Genomic DNA, 17,669 nt, shown 5'->3' with positions numbered 1-17,669 from the left:
AGAAGATATGTTCTTGCTGGTTGGAGGGGAAAAAATGATGATCATGGTCCTGGAAAAGCTTGGCTAAAGAGCCAGGTTTTAAGTTTTTTTTTTAATGAAGAGTGGCAGAATTCAAGCCGAATGTCTGGTGGGAGCGCATTCCATTGAATGGGGCCTGCTGTAGATATGGCACGTTTATGATGCGAGGATTTTGTTGAAGGTACATAGAGTGTGCCTTTATATGCTCCTCTGATGGGTCTAGAGGAGGAGTTAGTTACCCCCAATCTCTGAGTTTGCCACACCCAATCTGGCTTTTTACCTGATCACCTTCTGGAACTTACTAGTCCTTAGCTATTAAAAGTACCATTAAGAAAAGTTGGTGGTTAGGACCATTCCATTTAGCAGCAGACCGGCTATCAAGAGGGAGAGATGTCAGGCCTGAGGATGGGACCTCGATGGATTAGCTGGTTGGATAGCAGCAGAGGAGTATACCTGGGACTCCTCCAGGAATGATCCTACCTAGCAAGGCTCATGGGAGCAAGACCTTGGGGTGATCCACTTGGGTGGGCACTGACATGTATGCTTATTGGTGCCTACCCTATGGGCAAGCCTGGGAAAATGCATAGATCTCAGCACCATTTAGATTTCCTTTTTGGAACATCTAATAAATGACTGTGGCCATGACTTCAAATCTGTGTATTATGTTATCTTTGCATAAGGTGTTATGGTTACGGGCTTCGTTACTGGGTATGGAGAGTGGAAGGGACCCCAAGGGTGTCTGGACTTCCCCAATTAAGGGATTTCATGCATATTTTGCACCTACAGTAAAAATGTGTTTGCTATTAAATTTTCAAAGGGAAACTCCAGAGAGTTTTCTTTTAAAAATTAGTTTGCATGTCTGTAGATGCTTGATCTGCAATCTATCCATATAATTTAAAAATTTCCTCCTTGAGGTAGTTGAATGTTTATAGAATATTCCTACCTGCTCTTTTATTGTGCACATATTTAGATTTCTGTTTTAGTACAGAAAACATCTTTGGATTATTTCACTGCTTATGTAAAGAATCTATTGTACAATAATTCTTTATATAAGGTTAACACATAATTTTTATTGAAATAATGTGTTTTATAATTCTGAATCAAAAACCTTAAAGCAAAAGATTCTCCCCAAATGTTTATTTTTTGTAAATATAATCATGTTAAATTTTGTAAAAAAAATCTACTTTCTGTAGATTGTTGTTGAAGAATTCTTGGAAGACATAAACAATATACTTAACTCTGGTGAAGTACCTAATCTGTTTGAAAAAGATGATTTAGAGCAGGTCTTGGCAGCCACAAGACCAAAAGCAAAAACAGCTGGAATACCAGAAGGGAACAGGGATGAGGTATGTACTGTTTGTTATTCTTCAACAAATCTTCATTTTCTCATGATAAAAGGAATCATATTTGTCCTTAATAAATTCTAAATTAATGTTGATGTTTTACTTTTATACATGTGTAAGGAGAGTGTTTTTCTTCCATAGCAATATTTTTGCCCTGGTCCAGCAAAAGAGAGAGGGTTTTGCTTTTGTAAGACCATCACTAACAGGTGAATTTTAAAAGCCATGCGCATGCCAAAACCAGGAGATTCGTGAGTATCTCGAGCCAGCGCACATTGAGCAGATTTTAAAAGCCACCTAAGTATGCATGTATCTCCTGTTACATGCACAAATACATTTTTATGAAAAAGAAGCGGGGCATGGGCATTCCAGGAAATATGAATGAAACCTGCACATAAGGTTTTACGTGCACTAGTGCACACCGGGGTCCCTATCTACATAACTTTACTTCTGCTATGGATGGCATGTATCTAATAAAACAAAAAAAAAACAAAAAAACCGAGGCTAGTTAGCAAGGCTTTAAGGGTTGGGGCTAAAATGATAAAAGGGTGGCGTATTAACTTGGGAGGATAGGAAATCCTTTCCTTAAACTCGGCAAAATGAGAATGGATTTGGAAACTGGTAATTGTGTCAGTACACGTATCTACTTAAATCCCCCCTTTTATGGTAGAGGTGGAATTTGCACGAACATGCACGTGTCCATATAAATTATGTGCACTGGTACATGCATTCAGCCTATTTTATAAAATATACACATGTACGTGCATATGTTATAAAATGGTTGATAGCAAGGTCCTAAAGGGATTACAGCAAGCAAATGTCAGAGAATGTGTGTTTAAATAGAAAGAAAAGTAAAGGGAAGGGGGGAGGGAGGGAGGGAGATACAGTCAATGTAAGATTTGCCAAAAGAATTGACTTAGAAGAAAACTGACCAGTCCAGGTCAGCATTGAGCCCTTGCGGGAATAGGGTTTTAAGAAAATGAATCCATTTAAATTCACATTGGAGGAGTATCCGTGAGTGGTCACCCTTTCGATTTAAGGTGTGGAATTTTATCAATAATAAAAAAGCATAGATCCTCAAATGAATGGTGAGCCTCAGCCCAATGCTGTACAAGCAGAGCATTTTTACATGAGTGACAAACATATGATGAATGTTCATAGATCCGAGTGTGGATCATGGGGGAATTTTTTCCAATATAAAGAAGAGAAGAGCAGTAAGGGGGAGATCCAAGATGGCGTCATGAGGAGAGGACATGGAAGAAGTAGCTCCTGAAATGCTCGCTATTATTAAAATTTGTCCTAATATGCCACATACAAAAAGAAAAGGATGAGTTAGGGAATGGGCCTCGGCCTCCCTAAAACTGACCCTAATACAAACGAATATTGCTGGATTCTATTTCCCTGCTGATGACAAGGCTCCGAAGGATCCCAAAGGAGTGCAAAGGGTAGAGCAAACCCCCTCGCTCATGGGAGAGACATCGCTGAGTCCCGGAGCTCCGACACCGCCTTCCCCGTCGCTGTACGCCATGACTGTGGGACCGGGCACACTCCCTGGATGGATGGCACTTTTTGGGGCGATGACCTCCGAGGCAGGGCCCACAGAGGTTAAAGCGGTGTCTAGCCTCGAAGGTGGAATGCTATCCTCCACCCCGTGGATGGAAGGGTTAACTCCCAATTTGGTATGTAATTCAAGTGGTATGGAAGCCACTTTAGAAGGGAGAGAGACTGTGGGAACTGCTCGGATTCAAGATGGATACCTTCAAAATACCTAACCTGTAATTTCTACTACTCAATCTCTACTGGTGAAACCAAATGTGGTAACTTTGGACTCATTGTGGCAGGCTATCTCTTTACTAGAAAATTCAATTATAACACTTATGGTTATAAAAGACACTCAAGTCCAGTTTAATATTTTAAACCCTGTTGTCTCTTTGCATACAGAAAAAATTGAAGAACTTGATTCTAAACTCACGCAAATGAAATCTATACAGAGTTGACTAATACCGGGTGAAACAGCTTGAGAACGCTGCAAGATACTTAAATTTAAGGGTTTTAAATTTTCCAAAGTGTAAAATGTTTTCGCCGAGGGAAAAATTTAGAAGCTATTTACAAGAAATATTACTTATTTCAATAGAAGCATTGCCACCAATTTCTAAAGTGTATTTTCTTCCAGAATCTAAGAAGGAAGGAGAAAATGTACTAGCTTCTATAGTAACTGCTCCCTCGCCAACACCCTTAAATGTATCAGAGTTTTTGGAAACTTCAACAGAGGCTCAAATAGAGAAAAGGGGTACTTTATTGGTAAATTTTGTATTGTCTTCTGATTGGGACAATGTTTTGAAAATATTTCTACATAATAGAAATACCCCCTATCTGGGCCAAAAAGTCTGGATATATCCAGATGTATTTAAGGCAACACAACAGCGTTGAAAGAAATTTCTAGCACTCTGTCCACGTGCACGACAGATAGGTGCCCAGATAGTTATTCAATTTTCTTGTAAATGTGTGATGAAAATAAATGATGCTAGATATATTTTTTATGATCCTTCTCAGTTAGGGTCGTTTATGGACTCCTATCAACCGATTCGAGCAACTGGTCAAGTCTCAGATGTTGGTGATTGAATATAGATCTGATTCCTCTCCTCTTTCTTTATTCTAGTTGTATATTGTAATTGCTCTAACGAAGGATACTCCCCTCCACTTTTTTGTAAATTCAGGAAATGGGATTTTTTTTTTTTGTTTAGTAATATTGTATTGATGAAAAATATTTCCTTTCTATGATGTTCCTGATATTTTCCTGGACATGCTATTGCTGTCTGTAATTGTGAAAATTAATAAATAAAGAATTAAAAAAAAACAAAACAAAAGGAAGAGAAGAGAGACAGTGACTTACATAGACGACACCCATGGAGCTACATCTGAAGAAAATCAAAATTATAAAGTTTTGTGAAAGGAAGGATGAGTGAAAATAGAAATAGATAACAAGAAAGGGCATGCTTTACATTTTCCACTTGGAAAATGGCCAGAGTGTGGGGTAGGTAAAGGAATAGATTTACGGTATTCAGAGGACACCAACATGTCACGTAAATTTCTCCCACGATGAAAGGCAAAATAAATATTTTTCTGGAAGGTGGGAATGGAGCAGAGCAAGGACTAATGGCATTGTATAATATTGCAAATATGGCAACAAGCCTGAGTAAAGTTTAGAACACAGGTGAAAGTATTGGAATCATCAAGGGAAGATTTGAGGAAAAGTAGATGACAATTAGTGTAAAGGGATCGTTGAAATACATGTTTGATAATACGGTAAGGGTAGCCACAGGAAAGGAAATTAGAGAACATGAAGCTGGCTTGAAAAAGAAACTCATCATGGGTGGAACATACTCTCTGTAGACAAAAAAAATTGACCTACTGGGATGTTGTTTCTTAGAGAACACGGATAGCAGCTGTTAAATGAAAGCAGCCTATTCTTACCTGTTGGTGTCATATAAAGAGCAGTATAAAAACCACCATGTGCAAAAGAAATTAGAATATCCAGGAAAGGAATTTCATGGCGATCACTATGAGTGATACATTTGAAGTTGGGGTTATAGGAATTTAACCAATCAAATGAAAAGAAAACATTGTATGTCAGTGCCCTTACACATAAGGAAAATATCATCTAGATAATAATACCATGTGAGGATGAAGTTGTAAAAAGGAGAGGACTAAAGAAAAATAAGCTCAAATTTAGAAACATACAGGTAGGCAATGTCAGGGGTCATGGTGGCCCCTCATAGCCTGCCTTTTATTTGCTGGTAAATGTGATCATTTAATGAAAAGTTATTGGTGAGGGCAATTTTGTAAGTTGAACTAGAAATTGTGTGGGCACCTGAAAGTGATCTTGGTGATGCTGCAGAGCCTCCTCGACAGCTTCAATAGTATCCAATCGTGGAATATTAGAGTAAAGAGACTCAAAATCAAAGATAGCCAGAAGAATGTGTTCACAGAGGGCAGGGAAATTGGGTTAAGCAGGTAAATGAAGTGACTAGAGTCACGTATAAAAGAAGGAGCCAGGGGGATGATAGGTTTCCGAAAATAATCAACAAAACATTTTAGAGGTTCAAGAAGGGAGCCAATACCTGAAACAATGGGTCTAACAGGGGGATTTAACAGGATTTGATGTATCTTAGGGAGGATATGAAAAACAGGCTTCCATGGAAAATATCCAATCAGGCTGTTTCGCATGAGGTGATATAATTTGCGTTGAGTACTGTCTGAGAAAGAGAATAGATGGAAGCTTTAGGTGAGGGTGTAAGGTCAGAAAGGAGAGGGTGTAAGGTCAGAAAGGAGAGGAACATTCATTGTCATTCATCCTCCCTTCACAAATGTGATATGGTCCAAAACAACAAGACTACCCCCTTTATCTGTGGGCTTGATAATAATAGAATTGTCTGACACTAATGAAGTTAGAGGCAGGCGGTCAGTTTTGGACAGGTTAGAGAAATGTAAGCAATATATAAGGTTGAAGTTGTCGATATCAAAAAGAACTAGACATTCAAAGGACAGAAGAAGGGGATCAGTTTGTCCTGGAGGAGCCCATGTGGATTTCCTGCAGATAATTGTTATGCTCCTGCCCGCAAGAAGCGTGGGCAGGCTCTTACCTTCTCACAGACAGCCAGTCGGGCTGCTGATGCTGCTGCTTGCTTTCTCCCTGAATCAGCTGGGGCTGTCCCCGCAGCTGTTCCCATGCGGCCGGCTCCTCTGTTCTTGCCTTCCCCCGACATGCTGCTGCGATCCCGGGCCCTTCAGTCAGCAGGCCGTCTCTGCTGGTGCCTGCTACAGCCCGGGTCCCTGCCAGTGCCTGCAGCCTGCTACAGCTCTCTGCTCTGCCTGCAGTCTTACCTCTCCTCCTGGGACTGTGTTAACGGCATGGAGCCGTTCCTGCAGTCAGCCCTTCTCCTGCTTCAGTCCTTGCAGCTCTCTGTTCTCTCTGCCGGTGCCTGCAGCCAGCCTTACCTCTCTCTGCTTCTTCCTGCGTCTGTCCTTGCAGCTGGGAGCTGCTCCACTGACCTGCCTTCACCCAGCTCCAGCCCAGGGCTGCTCCACTGCTTCCCTGGCCTTCCACGTGGCTGAGGACGCCACCAGCTTCCAGCTCTTCTCTCCAGCTCCCTAGGGCGCGAGCGCGCGTCTCTCTGCTCCTCTTCAAGGGCCAGCCAGGTGTGGCCCCCTGCTGACCCATCCCTGGGTGTTGTCCACCTCAGCCCTACTAAAGGGCTCAGCTTTCAGTCTGTCTTTGCCTTCGCAAGGAGTTGGTCACTCCTGAGATCCTTCGCTCCAGGAAGTCGTCCGTGGTCCAGCACTTCTGCAAGGTCCTGTGTTTCTTGTTACCTGTTGGAGCTCCTCGTCCAGTCCTGATGCCTGCTTGCCGTTCCGGTCCCAAGGTCTGTCTTTTGATCCAGTACTTGTGTTCCAGTCCTGATGTTCCTGTTGTTTCAGATGTCTATGTTCCAGCCCTGAGGTGTGTCTCCTGTTCCAGTATCCGTGTTCCTGCTGTTCCAGATGTCCTTGTTCCAGCACTGAGGTCTGTCTTAATCCTTGTTCCTGATCCTGATGCTTTAACCTGCCTCGAAGCTGCCAGGAGTGCAGCATATCCTTACCTCGAAGCTGCCAGGAGTGCAGCGTATCCTTGCCTCGAAGCTGCCAGGAGTGCAGCAACCTGCTCTTCCCTGTGCTCTCCCGCTCACAGGGTGGTCCGCGACTCAGTCCCGCGGGTGGTCTGAGTAGGGCGCCCTGAGGGACAGTGCCCATGTCTTCCTTCAGCCCTCGTTCCTGACTCCACCTCTGTGCATCCAGCACCTCGTCCTGAGTCCACGTCTGTGCCTGAGTCTACGTCGTTCCTGAGTCTTGTCTGAATCCATGTTCCATTCTTCGCTGCCCTGGCCTCCATCCGGCCTGCCGCTTCGTGCCGTACCCTGCGGCAGGTCCGAAAGGGCTAGGAACGGTCGGAGGACTGTTCACAAGACCAACATTGCGTTGTTGGGTCTTCCAAAGCGTGCAGGTCCGGAGGAGGGCCTGTCTTCCATGTCCCTCCAGCCCTGCTCCCGTCCAGCCCATGCTCGGGCATGCCACGCCTCCCGCGGCACCTCTTCAGAGCCCTCTGGGGTCGAGCCGTGGCCCAAGGACACACATCACCCGGGAGTGGGATCGCTCTCCTAGCGCTCCACAACAATAATGGAGCTGTAAGAGGAGTCTGAATCAGAAGAGGAGAAAAAGTACTTAATACATAAAAGGCACATAAATTGTTGAAAAAAGATGCACACATGAAAGGGGTCATGTTTAGTGGATGGAACAAATGAAATTTTATATTCAAGTATTGATTGTTCCGAAAGTGAGAGAACATGAGGATAAATTCATGACTAGTGAAGAAATGTTTGACCATAGATCCTTGGGTTCTTGGAAATATTGTGAATGAGTCACACATGCCAGCTGAGGAGAGCTTTGTGCTAGAAAGTGATGGGAGTAGTGCTGTATTCTCAGTGGATGGGAAGTTTGACATGAGTCCAAAAAAGAAAAAGAGGACATAGATGCTCCTGATGATTGAGGAGGAGTTGTAGGTGCTGATGCCACTAGATTTTCATTCTCAATTGAATCGTTGGAGGAAGAGGAAGCGAAGGTAACTTTCTTCCCCTGTTGGCAGGTTTGTGACATTTATCGGTAGATGTATCAATGGGAATATTTGTGTTCATCCCTAATGAACTTATTGGGGCGGATTTTCAAAGGGTTATGCGTGTATATTACGCATGTAACCCCGAAAACCCGCTCCTTTGCGCACCGAGCCTATTTTGCATAGGCTCGGCTACGCGCGTATGTCCCGGGGTTTGAAAAAAGGGGTGGGGCGTGGGCGGTCCGGGGTGGGGCTTGGCCAGAGTCCGCCGAAGGCCTGCTAGGCCGGGGAATCGAGTGCCAGCACTTGGCTGACACAAGCAACCTACGCCTTCTCAGAGGCAGGCGCAACTTAAATAATAAAGGCGGCGGATTTAGGTAGGGCTGGGGGGGGAGGGTTAGATGGGGAAGGTGCAGAGGGGCAAAAGTAAAGTTCCCTTCGAGGCCGCTCCGATTTCGGAGCGGCCTCGGAGGGAACAGGAAAGCCATCGGGGCTCCCCTAGGGCTCGGCGCGCGGAAGGTGCAGAAGTGTGCACCCCCTTGTGTGCACACGCATGTTATAAAACCGGGCGTAGATTTGTGTGCGCCGGGTTGCGCGCACAAATCTACGTCCACGCATAGGTTAGAAAATCTAGCCCATTGTGTTTAGTAGCAATGAAAGCCTGCCAAAATGTGGTCCGATTATTATTGAAGTCTGTTAGAGAAGGTGTCAAGAGGAAGTTGCTGCTTAAGAATCTCAGTCTGGAAAATAACCTGATTTTGCAGAATAGAAACAGATTCTTTAGTGGTTTCAGTGATGAGGATCATAAGGTCAAAAGCACACAGTGAGATTCTGATTCCATCTTGCGAGAAATTTAGGGTTTTCAAGGTGTTATTTGACGTTTTTCAAAATACGTAGATCTCGTGGAATGCTGTATCTCGGGTACAATTAATGAACCTCGTCTGATTGTAATATATAGAGTTTATCCAATCTACATTCTTATTTATCATGGCCTACCAAAAGAGGGAGGATTCAAACCCTGCTGCCATCTGGTTCCTTGCTTTAAATTCATCAGGGACTCCCCTTGGCACTCCTATAGAGTCTAAATATACCCTTTCATCAAAGCATGTCCCTAAAATGTCCCTTTGTATTCTTTTGTGCTCTATTTTCTCCCTTTTAAATGCCAGGGTGAATGGAATTGCCAATTGTACAATTGCATAAGTGCCAGTCCAATTAGTGGCTAGTGTAGGTCAAACTTCCTCCGCAGTACCACCATAGGACAGCTCTGGCTACTCTCAAGTTCGAGTAGTTTCCAACCTCCAGCAATCCCATCACATTCCAGGTTGTGGTACAAGTGTCCAGTTCTCCCATTTGCTGGTTGAACCCAGGCCCCCACCGTGAGAGGCAGGCAGTGTGGTTCCCAGGACTTGGAGAAAATACTGGGGGCACCCACTGCACCTTGTTTGGCTTCAGGGCTGGGAACAGGAGGGCCAGAGACTTGCAGGTAGCATTGTTCCAAGCCATTTCATCTTGATATAATGCCAAGATACACTCAAGTCCTTCCGGATTGTCGTTCCAACCAAAAGGAAATGGCACTATCTGTGCTATAGGTCTCCCAGAAGCAGAAGCATAACAGTTGTTCTTGTTCAGGGTTTTCACTATATATTTTATCCATTCCACTCAGGCATTTACTTCCCCATATCCTGTTTCTATCTTGAGGGTCTTTCTTAGGTCACTTACGGTTATCACTTTTACTACCTTAGGGTCATTCAAGGGGGGCTTGAAAGACTGATGGGGGCAGGCATAACTGTGGAAGCTATCCTTGGGGCAGGTGAGTTCTTATCAAGTATTCTAATACAGCACTCGGTCGGGTCTTTTCCTGTTGTAGATAACTCTATCCCAAATTCCCGTTAATTCATTGACTTCTGGACCCTTTTGGAACCCGTAAGGGGATCATTAACCTCTTCATACCAATAGGTCATTTTGATATTTATATCTACTGGGTTACAGGGCCCCTTAAATATGGCAATCAGGCCCTTGACTGGGGAGATGGTTAGTGTTGTCCACCTGGGCTTCAGTTGTATTCTCAACAAATATCTTAAGTAATCATGCCTTATTCCCCGTTCCCAAGTAATTCCCCCCTTTCCAAGTCAGGATAGTAAACTCTTGCACCCACCCGAACAGAATCATTCCCCACAGAGTAACCCATAAGATCTTCCTTTTCCCTCCTGCACAGTTTTTCTATGTACACCCAGCAAATGAAGATCAATCCTATGATCATCAATAGTACCAATATCCCTATCTCCAGTTACTCTGTCCACATGGGATCTGGGGATTAAACCGGATTTTTCTCAAGGAAAAGGCCGATTTATGGCCCCAAGGCAGGGATCCCAGAGTTGTTTATACAAACTAGCTCAAACAATTCGAGAATGGTTGCTGAGTCTCAAATAGATTTGCCATCAGAGCCAGGATCCCAGCCCAAAAGAGCATTCAAAGTATAACTGTTCATGCAGTTTTTTTAGTCTTTTCTAGTGATTCTTATCTTTAGCGGATTGTCTGTGTTTGTCACTTTCCACTGGGAAGGGTCTGCTGGCTGCTCCACGAGTCCCTTGACTCAAGAATGGTGAGTCCACCCTTTCTCAGTTGTCCATACCCTTGTCTCTGTGGTTAGAAGGATTTGAAGTGGTCCTTCCCACTTTGGCTTTAGCTTAGACTCCTTCCACACCTTTATCAACATCCAGTCTCTGGGCTGGAACCGGTGTACTACAAAATCCAGTGGAGGGGTTTGAGCCAACAGCCCCTTCTCCCTTAAATGAGATAAAGAAGAAGACAGTGCCAGTATATAATTCTTAAAAAATAGGTCTTTCATTTCAAATACTGGTATTTCTCCCACCCTCTCCCCCAGATAGGGCAGTCCAAACATCATCTCATAGGGGGACACTTCCAGATCCTTCCTGGGGTGGGTCCTTACCCGTAGCGATGCCGGAGGTAAGCATTTAGTCCAGGGCATCCTGGTTTCTAACATAATTTTGGAAATTTGTTGTTTCAGGGTCTGGTTCATCCTCTCCACCCTCCCAGAGGACTGTGGATGCCAGGGAGTATGAAAGTGCCGGTTGAGCCCCAATCCCTCCATTACTCCTTGTAGGACTTTGGAGGTGAAATGACTCCCCTGATCTGAGTCAATGTGTTCGACCAGCCCATATCTTGGGATTATTTGTTCCAGAAGCACTTTCATAACCCCCTGAGCCATAGATGATGCCATAGGGAAAGCCTCAACCCATCCAGTGAGGTGATCTACAATTACTAAAAGGAATTTGAGTCATTTGGAAGGGGGCAGTTCAGTGAAATCTACTTGTATACTCTGAAAGGGTCTTAGGCCTGGATTCCTCCCCCCGGAGCTGTTCTCCTTAAAATTTTCCTGTTAATTTTCTGACATATGGAGCATCTCTCACATATTTGTTTAGCCACCATATTTCCTAAGGACTGTGTCACAAAGAACTTGAGCTCCCCAATGGTGCCCCTGGTGGAAGATTGCCAAAATTTCTTTACCAGTGGCTTATTTGGAATCTGGCGCCCATCGGGGAGGAGCCAGGCCCCTGCTTCATTTTGAACTGCCCCCATCTCAGTGAGTTCGGCCTGTTCTTTTGGGCCAAACTTCGGCATAGTCTTGATTGGAGCTAGGGTTGGCACAAATGTGATCCACCTGTGGGCCCGTTGTGTCAAAATGTACCTGACTGAATGTGGGGTGCTTACCACTAACGCACCCCCATACAGTAGGGCCATTGCCGCTACGTCCTGGACACAACTCGGCCATCCCCTGGATACCGGATCTAATAACTTGGAGAGGAATGCAACCGGGTGTTTCTTCTCTTCCCCCCCCAATGTCTATGTGAGCACTCCCAGTGCTGCTCCATCATCTACTGTTACAAACAGGTGAAAAGGCTTTTCCAAAGAGGGTAAAGCCAAAACTGGGGCAGAGATTAAATCTCTCTTTAGGCCCTTTATAACCTCCTCTTCTTTTTCTGACCACTGCAAACTAGTCCCTTCAGTCAATTTTGCATAGAAGGGTTTAGTCTTTTCTGCTTGTGAGTCTATCCAAAGCCTGCAGTACTCTATTAATCCAAAATATTTCCTCAGTCCCTTTTTGGTCTTTGGCATGGGTAATTCTATTATTCTCTAGTGGGCCTAGGAAATTCAGTAATTACATCTGGTATTATTAGGATATGACATAATTTTTAATTGACAAATACTTTAGCATTGAATATATATAATTAACATTACCATACCATAAATTACTCCATCAGTTACATTTACTCACACCTTAAAAAAAAACAAAAAAGTTATAGTAGTAACCCCCTGTTCAAATAAACAAAGCTGTTTCTAAAAATTAAGAGCTCATTCAATTCTGTATTTATTCCCTGTACTGACAAGAAAATATTTCAATGGACTGTAAATGAAATTTAACATTTTTTAAAAATATTTTTAATTCCTCAACAGTCTGTTTTTAAACTGAAAGATTAATTCATTAAATGGAGTTTTCTCCTCCATTTGTATCTTCACCTGAGAAACACTTTCCTGCATCCCCCACTGCCCCCCCCCCCCCCCCTTTCTCTTTGCTGCTAACCCCTTAACTGCCTTGTCCTTTCAAGTTCTAAACTTTAACACTATGGACCCTGTATCTACTAAGAAAACTATTTCCTCCTTTCCTTGTCCTACCTTTAAATTTATCAAGGGCTCTCAGAAGGATCTTAAAATTAACAGCCCCTGACTCTCCTAATCATCTTCACTCTCGACCACTGAGAAGATGTTCTCTTCTTTCTGTATCTGAGAACACTCTCTTCTAAAGTGTCCTACTTGTACACATTCAAAACATCCTGCTTGATTAGAGTTCCACCTTCTCGGAACCCAGGGCTTATGCTGAAGCTCCTACCTCTCTGCCCTCGGCCCCTTTCCCTCTGCCAACTTCCTCTAGCCCTTCCTCTGCCACTTTCTTTTTCTATTTCCTGCACTCCCTTCTTAAATATTTTATTTATTTATTATTTTTTATTTATTTAGATTTATATTCTGCTTTTTGCACTTTTTTCTCATTCATGGTAATCATCATAATTTTAGCTTTTTGCTTATCTGTTTTTTTTTCTCCTTCCCTTCTTACAGTTTTTGGATTTCCTTTAATAATTCCGCTATTGATTTTTCATTTCAAGCCTCTATTTTCAGTAATTTCTTTTGAATATCAGGCCAGGATTTGGTGATAAAATTAATTTTCAACAAACCCTGGCTTACTGGGTCATCCGGGGGCAAGCCAGAATACTGTCTCATCCTTCCCTGTACCCGTTTCAAGAACACCGAAGGGGTTTCTTCGCTCTCTTGTTGTATTTCATAAGCTTTTGATACATTCTGGTTCCTAGGTACAGATTCCCTAACTCCCCTCAAAATGAGACTCCGTAAGTCACTCATATGAGCTCTGCTTGTTGTGTTTGTGGCATTGTGTGGACTCTTAGTCGCAGTGGAGATGACTCCTCCCATGGGGAGGGGCCCCGTGAGGATCCATAGTGATAGGCTAAATGCAGAGAGCAGACACTTGTAGGTGAAAAGCTTTATTGAACTGCTGTAGATAGATGGTATGAGGCAGGAAGGAAAGTTAGTAGAAGCCCCGAAGGGTAGTTGGAAGCGAAAGGCCCCCAAGGAGCGGGTGCCTAGAGCTTCGTCAGGAGTGAGATTCCCTGGAGGGTAGCGAGGCAGCTCAGCAAGCAGCTTAGAGTGGTCAGAGTAGCTAAACCAAAGTCCTTGCTAACTCAAAGTAGGTAGCGTAGTGGAGGCTTAATTACCCGGAGGTATTAACGCCATGCGGTGGGGATGCCCCCGAGGTTCCCGCCATGACATATACCTAGGCATAGGCAATATGCGCCACGAGCCCTAGGAGGCCACGGGAAGGAGCATGGCGGAATGGGATGCCCATGGTGAGTTGGAGATGCTGAGCGTTTTGGCACGCGGCACCGGAGGCAGCCATCTTTCCCAAGGAGGAGGAAAAGGGTAGAAAAGAGGTAAGGCAGAGTGGTTGCAGCTGTCTGTGACCGACGGACGCAACAGTATCCCCCTTCAAAGGGCCCCCTCCAAGACCTCTTCCAGGTGGTCTGGGTTTTTGTGGGTGTGCCAGATGGAATTGACGTACCATCTCCTTATCTGTGATGTTGCCCAGAGGTTCCCATGAGTTCTCTTCTGGTCCATAGTTCTCCCAGGAGATGAGATATTCCCATGTCTTGCCTCTCTTACGGACATCCAAGATGTCATCCACGGCATATTCGATGTCGTCCTCAGTGTCCAGACTAGTTGGCTCTGGGGTCTTTTTGGAGAATTCAGAGAGACATGGAATGCATTGTTTATCCCAGGACAAGCAGGATGCTAGTCCTCACATATGGGTGACATCAGTAATGGAGCCCTATGTACGGAAAACTTCTTTAAAAGTTTCTATGAAACTTTTGACTGGCACCAGAGTGCCTACTGAGCATGCCCAGCATGCCATGATATTCCCTGCCACAGGGGTCTCCGTTCAGTCTTCTTTTTTCCGCGAAGCAGTTAGCCTCGCGGTCTCTAGGAGTCCTGTGGAAAATCTCCACAACTTTAACTTTTCAAAAAAGTTTAGAAAACTTCAGCCGCAAAGGGTCTCCCCTTAGTAAACACCGTCGCGGTAAATTTTTGAATTTTTGCGGTACCGTTCCGTTTTTGACAACTTTGTTGTCCCTGGTCATTGGCCGTCGACGGCTGTCCGGCCCCAAAATGGCTTCAGGCTTCAAAAAGTGCCCCAAGTGCACCAGGAACATGTCCATTACGGACCCTCACCAGGATTGTGTTCTCTGTCTTGGTGAATCCCATGATGTTAAGGCTTGTCCCTTATGTGCAATGATGACATCAAAGGGCCGTCGTCTCTAACTAGAAAAAATGGAGCAATTATTTAAAATTCAGCTTTTATCAGCTCCATCTACTTCAACACAATCGTCTCCGGCTGGGTCGATTCGAAAAGTCGTGTTGAAAAAGCGTCTACTAGGTGAGTCGGGAGATGCTCCCTTTTCCTCCCCCTCACCATCGTCTAGGGCATCGACATCGGGCAGTGAAAAAGCCCGCAAAAGAAAAAGCATCGCCATCGCCACCGTAGGCCGCATACGGCATCTGCGACCTCGATACCCAGCGAGCATCGACAGACAGCGGTGCAGCTGCTAAGAAACCTCGGCTCCAGGATCAGGCTTCGGAGCCGTCGACAGGGCGATCCCCGCCGATTCCGGCGCAGGGAACCGTGCCTCCTCAGGGCCCTGAGGAGGTACTGGCATCGCCATTACCGCCTCCCCCCATGGGTGCTCTGTTTTCACCATCCATGCGGGCGGATCTTGATGTATATATACGTCAAGCGGTCAGAGACGCATTCATCGAGGCGATGCCACGACCTCAGCCCTCTACACCAGCGATGCCATCGACACCGATTCCGATGCCATCGCCCGTTCCAGCACCGGTACCTGCGATGCCGATTCCGGCCATACCATCACCACAACCATCGATGCCACCGATGCCGATGCCGCCGGTTCCTGCGTATGGACCACCGATGCCGTTGATTCCCATTCGGCCACCGGCACCGATACCACCATCGATGCCAGGTCCAGAATCCTCCATTTTTCAACCATTAATGGATAAATTGGATTCACTAATTCAAGTTTTTTCTACTTCACCTCAGGGTTTGGATTCAGATACACTTCCAGAACCAGTACCTGGTCCATCAGGAATTATCCCACCTATGAGACCACATACACCACTATCTGAGGTTCCTTTTAAGCCTCTTAGACCATCAGGTCATCCACTAGATACTGGTACTGACTCAGGGGATGATATCTCATCTGAAGAAGATATCTTATCTGAACCTTCACCACCAGAAGACAGAAGGAAATCACCCCCGGAAGATCTGTCCTTCTCTAACTTCATTAAAGAGATGTCAGACACTATACCATTCTCGCTCCTGTCGGAAATAGACACTAGACAAAAGACCTTGGAGGTCCTTCAGTTTGTGGATCCTCCTAAAGAAATACTAGCTATTCCAGTGCATGAAGTCCTGCAAGAGCTAATGTACCGGATGTGGGAGCACCCTGGCTCTGTGGCAGCAGTTAACAAACGAGCTGGTGCCACATATCTCGTCCAACCCATTTCAGGGTTTCAAAAATCTCAATTGCCACACCAATCTGTAGTGGTTGAATCAGCCCAGAAAAAGGCTAAGAGACTGAAACAACATGCTTCCACACCTCCAGGCAAAGACAGTTGTTTCCTAGACAGTTTAGGAAGAAAGATCTTCCAAGGAGCAATGCTGGTCTCACGAATAAACTCCTATCAATTATTCATGAACCAGTATCAGCGTGACCTGTGGAAACAGGTTGAAGCTCTTTCCCAACAACTACCAGACCAGTTTCAAGAGGGTTTCTTCCATCTCGTGCATAAGGGCCTAGAAGCAGGCAAGCACGAGGTGAGAACCACTTATGATTGTTTTGAAACGGCCTCGGTTTATCAGCCTCGGGTATCACGGCTCTCAGATGGGCTTGGTTAAAATCTTCTGAACTTAGACCAGAAGTGCAAGAAAGGTTAGCAGACCTACCTTGTCTAGGTGAAAACCTTTTTGGAGACAAGGTCAAGGAGGCATTGGCAACCATAAAAAACCCTAAAACAATTATCTCAACTTCTGCAAGAGACACACCAACCTTCTAGGAGGCCTCCTAGAAGAGAAGTGAGGAAACCATACTATCGCCCTCGACGATATTACCCTCCTGCTACCAGACCGAGACAACCACGCCCTACTCAGCGTTCTCAAGTTCGACAGAGACCTCCTAGGCCCCAGCAGCCTGCGCCTACTGCATCCACATCAGGCTTTTGAAAACCACCCAGAGAGCAGAAGCCCTTCTCGAAATCCTCTACCACACATACCAGTCGGAGGTCGAATAGCTTATTACCATCAAACTTGGACCTCCATCACAACAGATCAATGGGTACTCTCAATTACAGCTCAAGGGTACCGCTTGGATTTCCTCACTGTACCAAACGAAAATCCTCCTCTTTCATCTTGGACAGTGACTCATCACTCCACAATCCTGCAAGCAGAATTGTCCACCCTTCTGAGAGCCAGGGCCATAGAACCAGTTCCCAGGCCTCAGTGGGGCAGAGGATTCTACTCTCAATATTTCCTAATTCCAAAGAAAACCGGGGGCCTACGTCCTATCCTGGACCTCAGAAATCTCAACAAATTTCTAAAGAAAGAAAAATGCAGGATGGTATCGTTAGGCACCATGCTACCTCTTCTTCAAAAAGGAGATTGGCTCTGCTCTCTGGATCTTCAAGATGCTTACGCTCACATTCCCATTTTTCCTCCTCATCGACAGTACCTGCGATTTCTGGTGGAAGGTCAACACTTCCAATACCGAGTGCTACCATTCAGCCTAGCCTCAGCACCTCGAGTGTTCACAAAGTGTCTTGCAGTAGCGGTGGCACATCTTCACAAACAAAGAGTGCATGTATTTCCTTACTTAGACGACTGGCTCATCAGGAGTCAAACGCAGCACAGCGGAGCTCTCACTTCCCTCCAGCTCACAATAAAGTTGCTTCACTCCTTGGGATTTCTCATCAATTACGAGAAATCCCATCTCACACCATCTCACCACTTG

At 45.0% G+C, this 17,669-nt stretch overlaps 1 protein-coding gene across 1 annotated transcript in view; it reads left to right on the top strand.

Moving 5' to 3' along the window:
* Positions 1 to 17,669, top strand: part of DNAH6 (dynein axonemal heavy chain 6) — a 3,261,518-nt gene that overhangs the window by 1,869,437 nt on the left and 1,374,412 nt on the right. The window contains 1 exon segment of the mRNA XM_029602297.1: positions 1,212 to 1,368. Coding sequence (XP_029458157.1) covers positions 1,212 to 1,368 — 157 coding nt within the window.

This window comes from Rhinatrema bivittatum, chromosome 1 (genome assembly GCF_901001135.1).
Source record: "Rhinatrema bivittatum chromosome 1, aRhiBiv1.1, whole genome shotgun sequence".
Taxonomy (NCBI): domain Eukaryota; kingdom Metazoa; phylum Chordata; class Amphibia; order Gymnophiona; family Rhinatrematidae; genus Rhinatrema; species Rhinatrema bivittatum.
The sequence above is the reverse complement of the archived record's forward strand: the minus strand, read 5'-3'. Positions and strand labels throughout refer to the sequence as shown.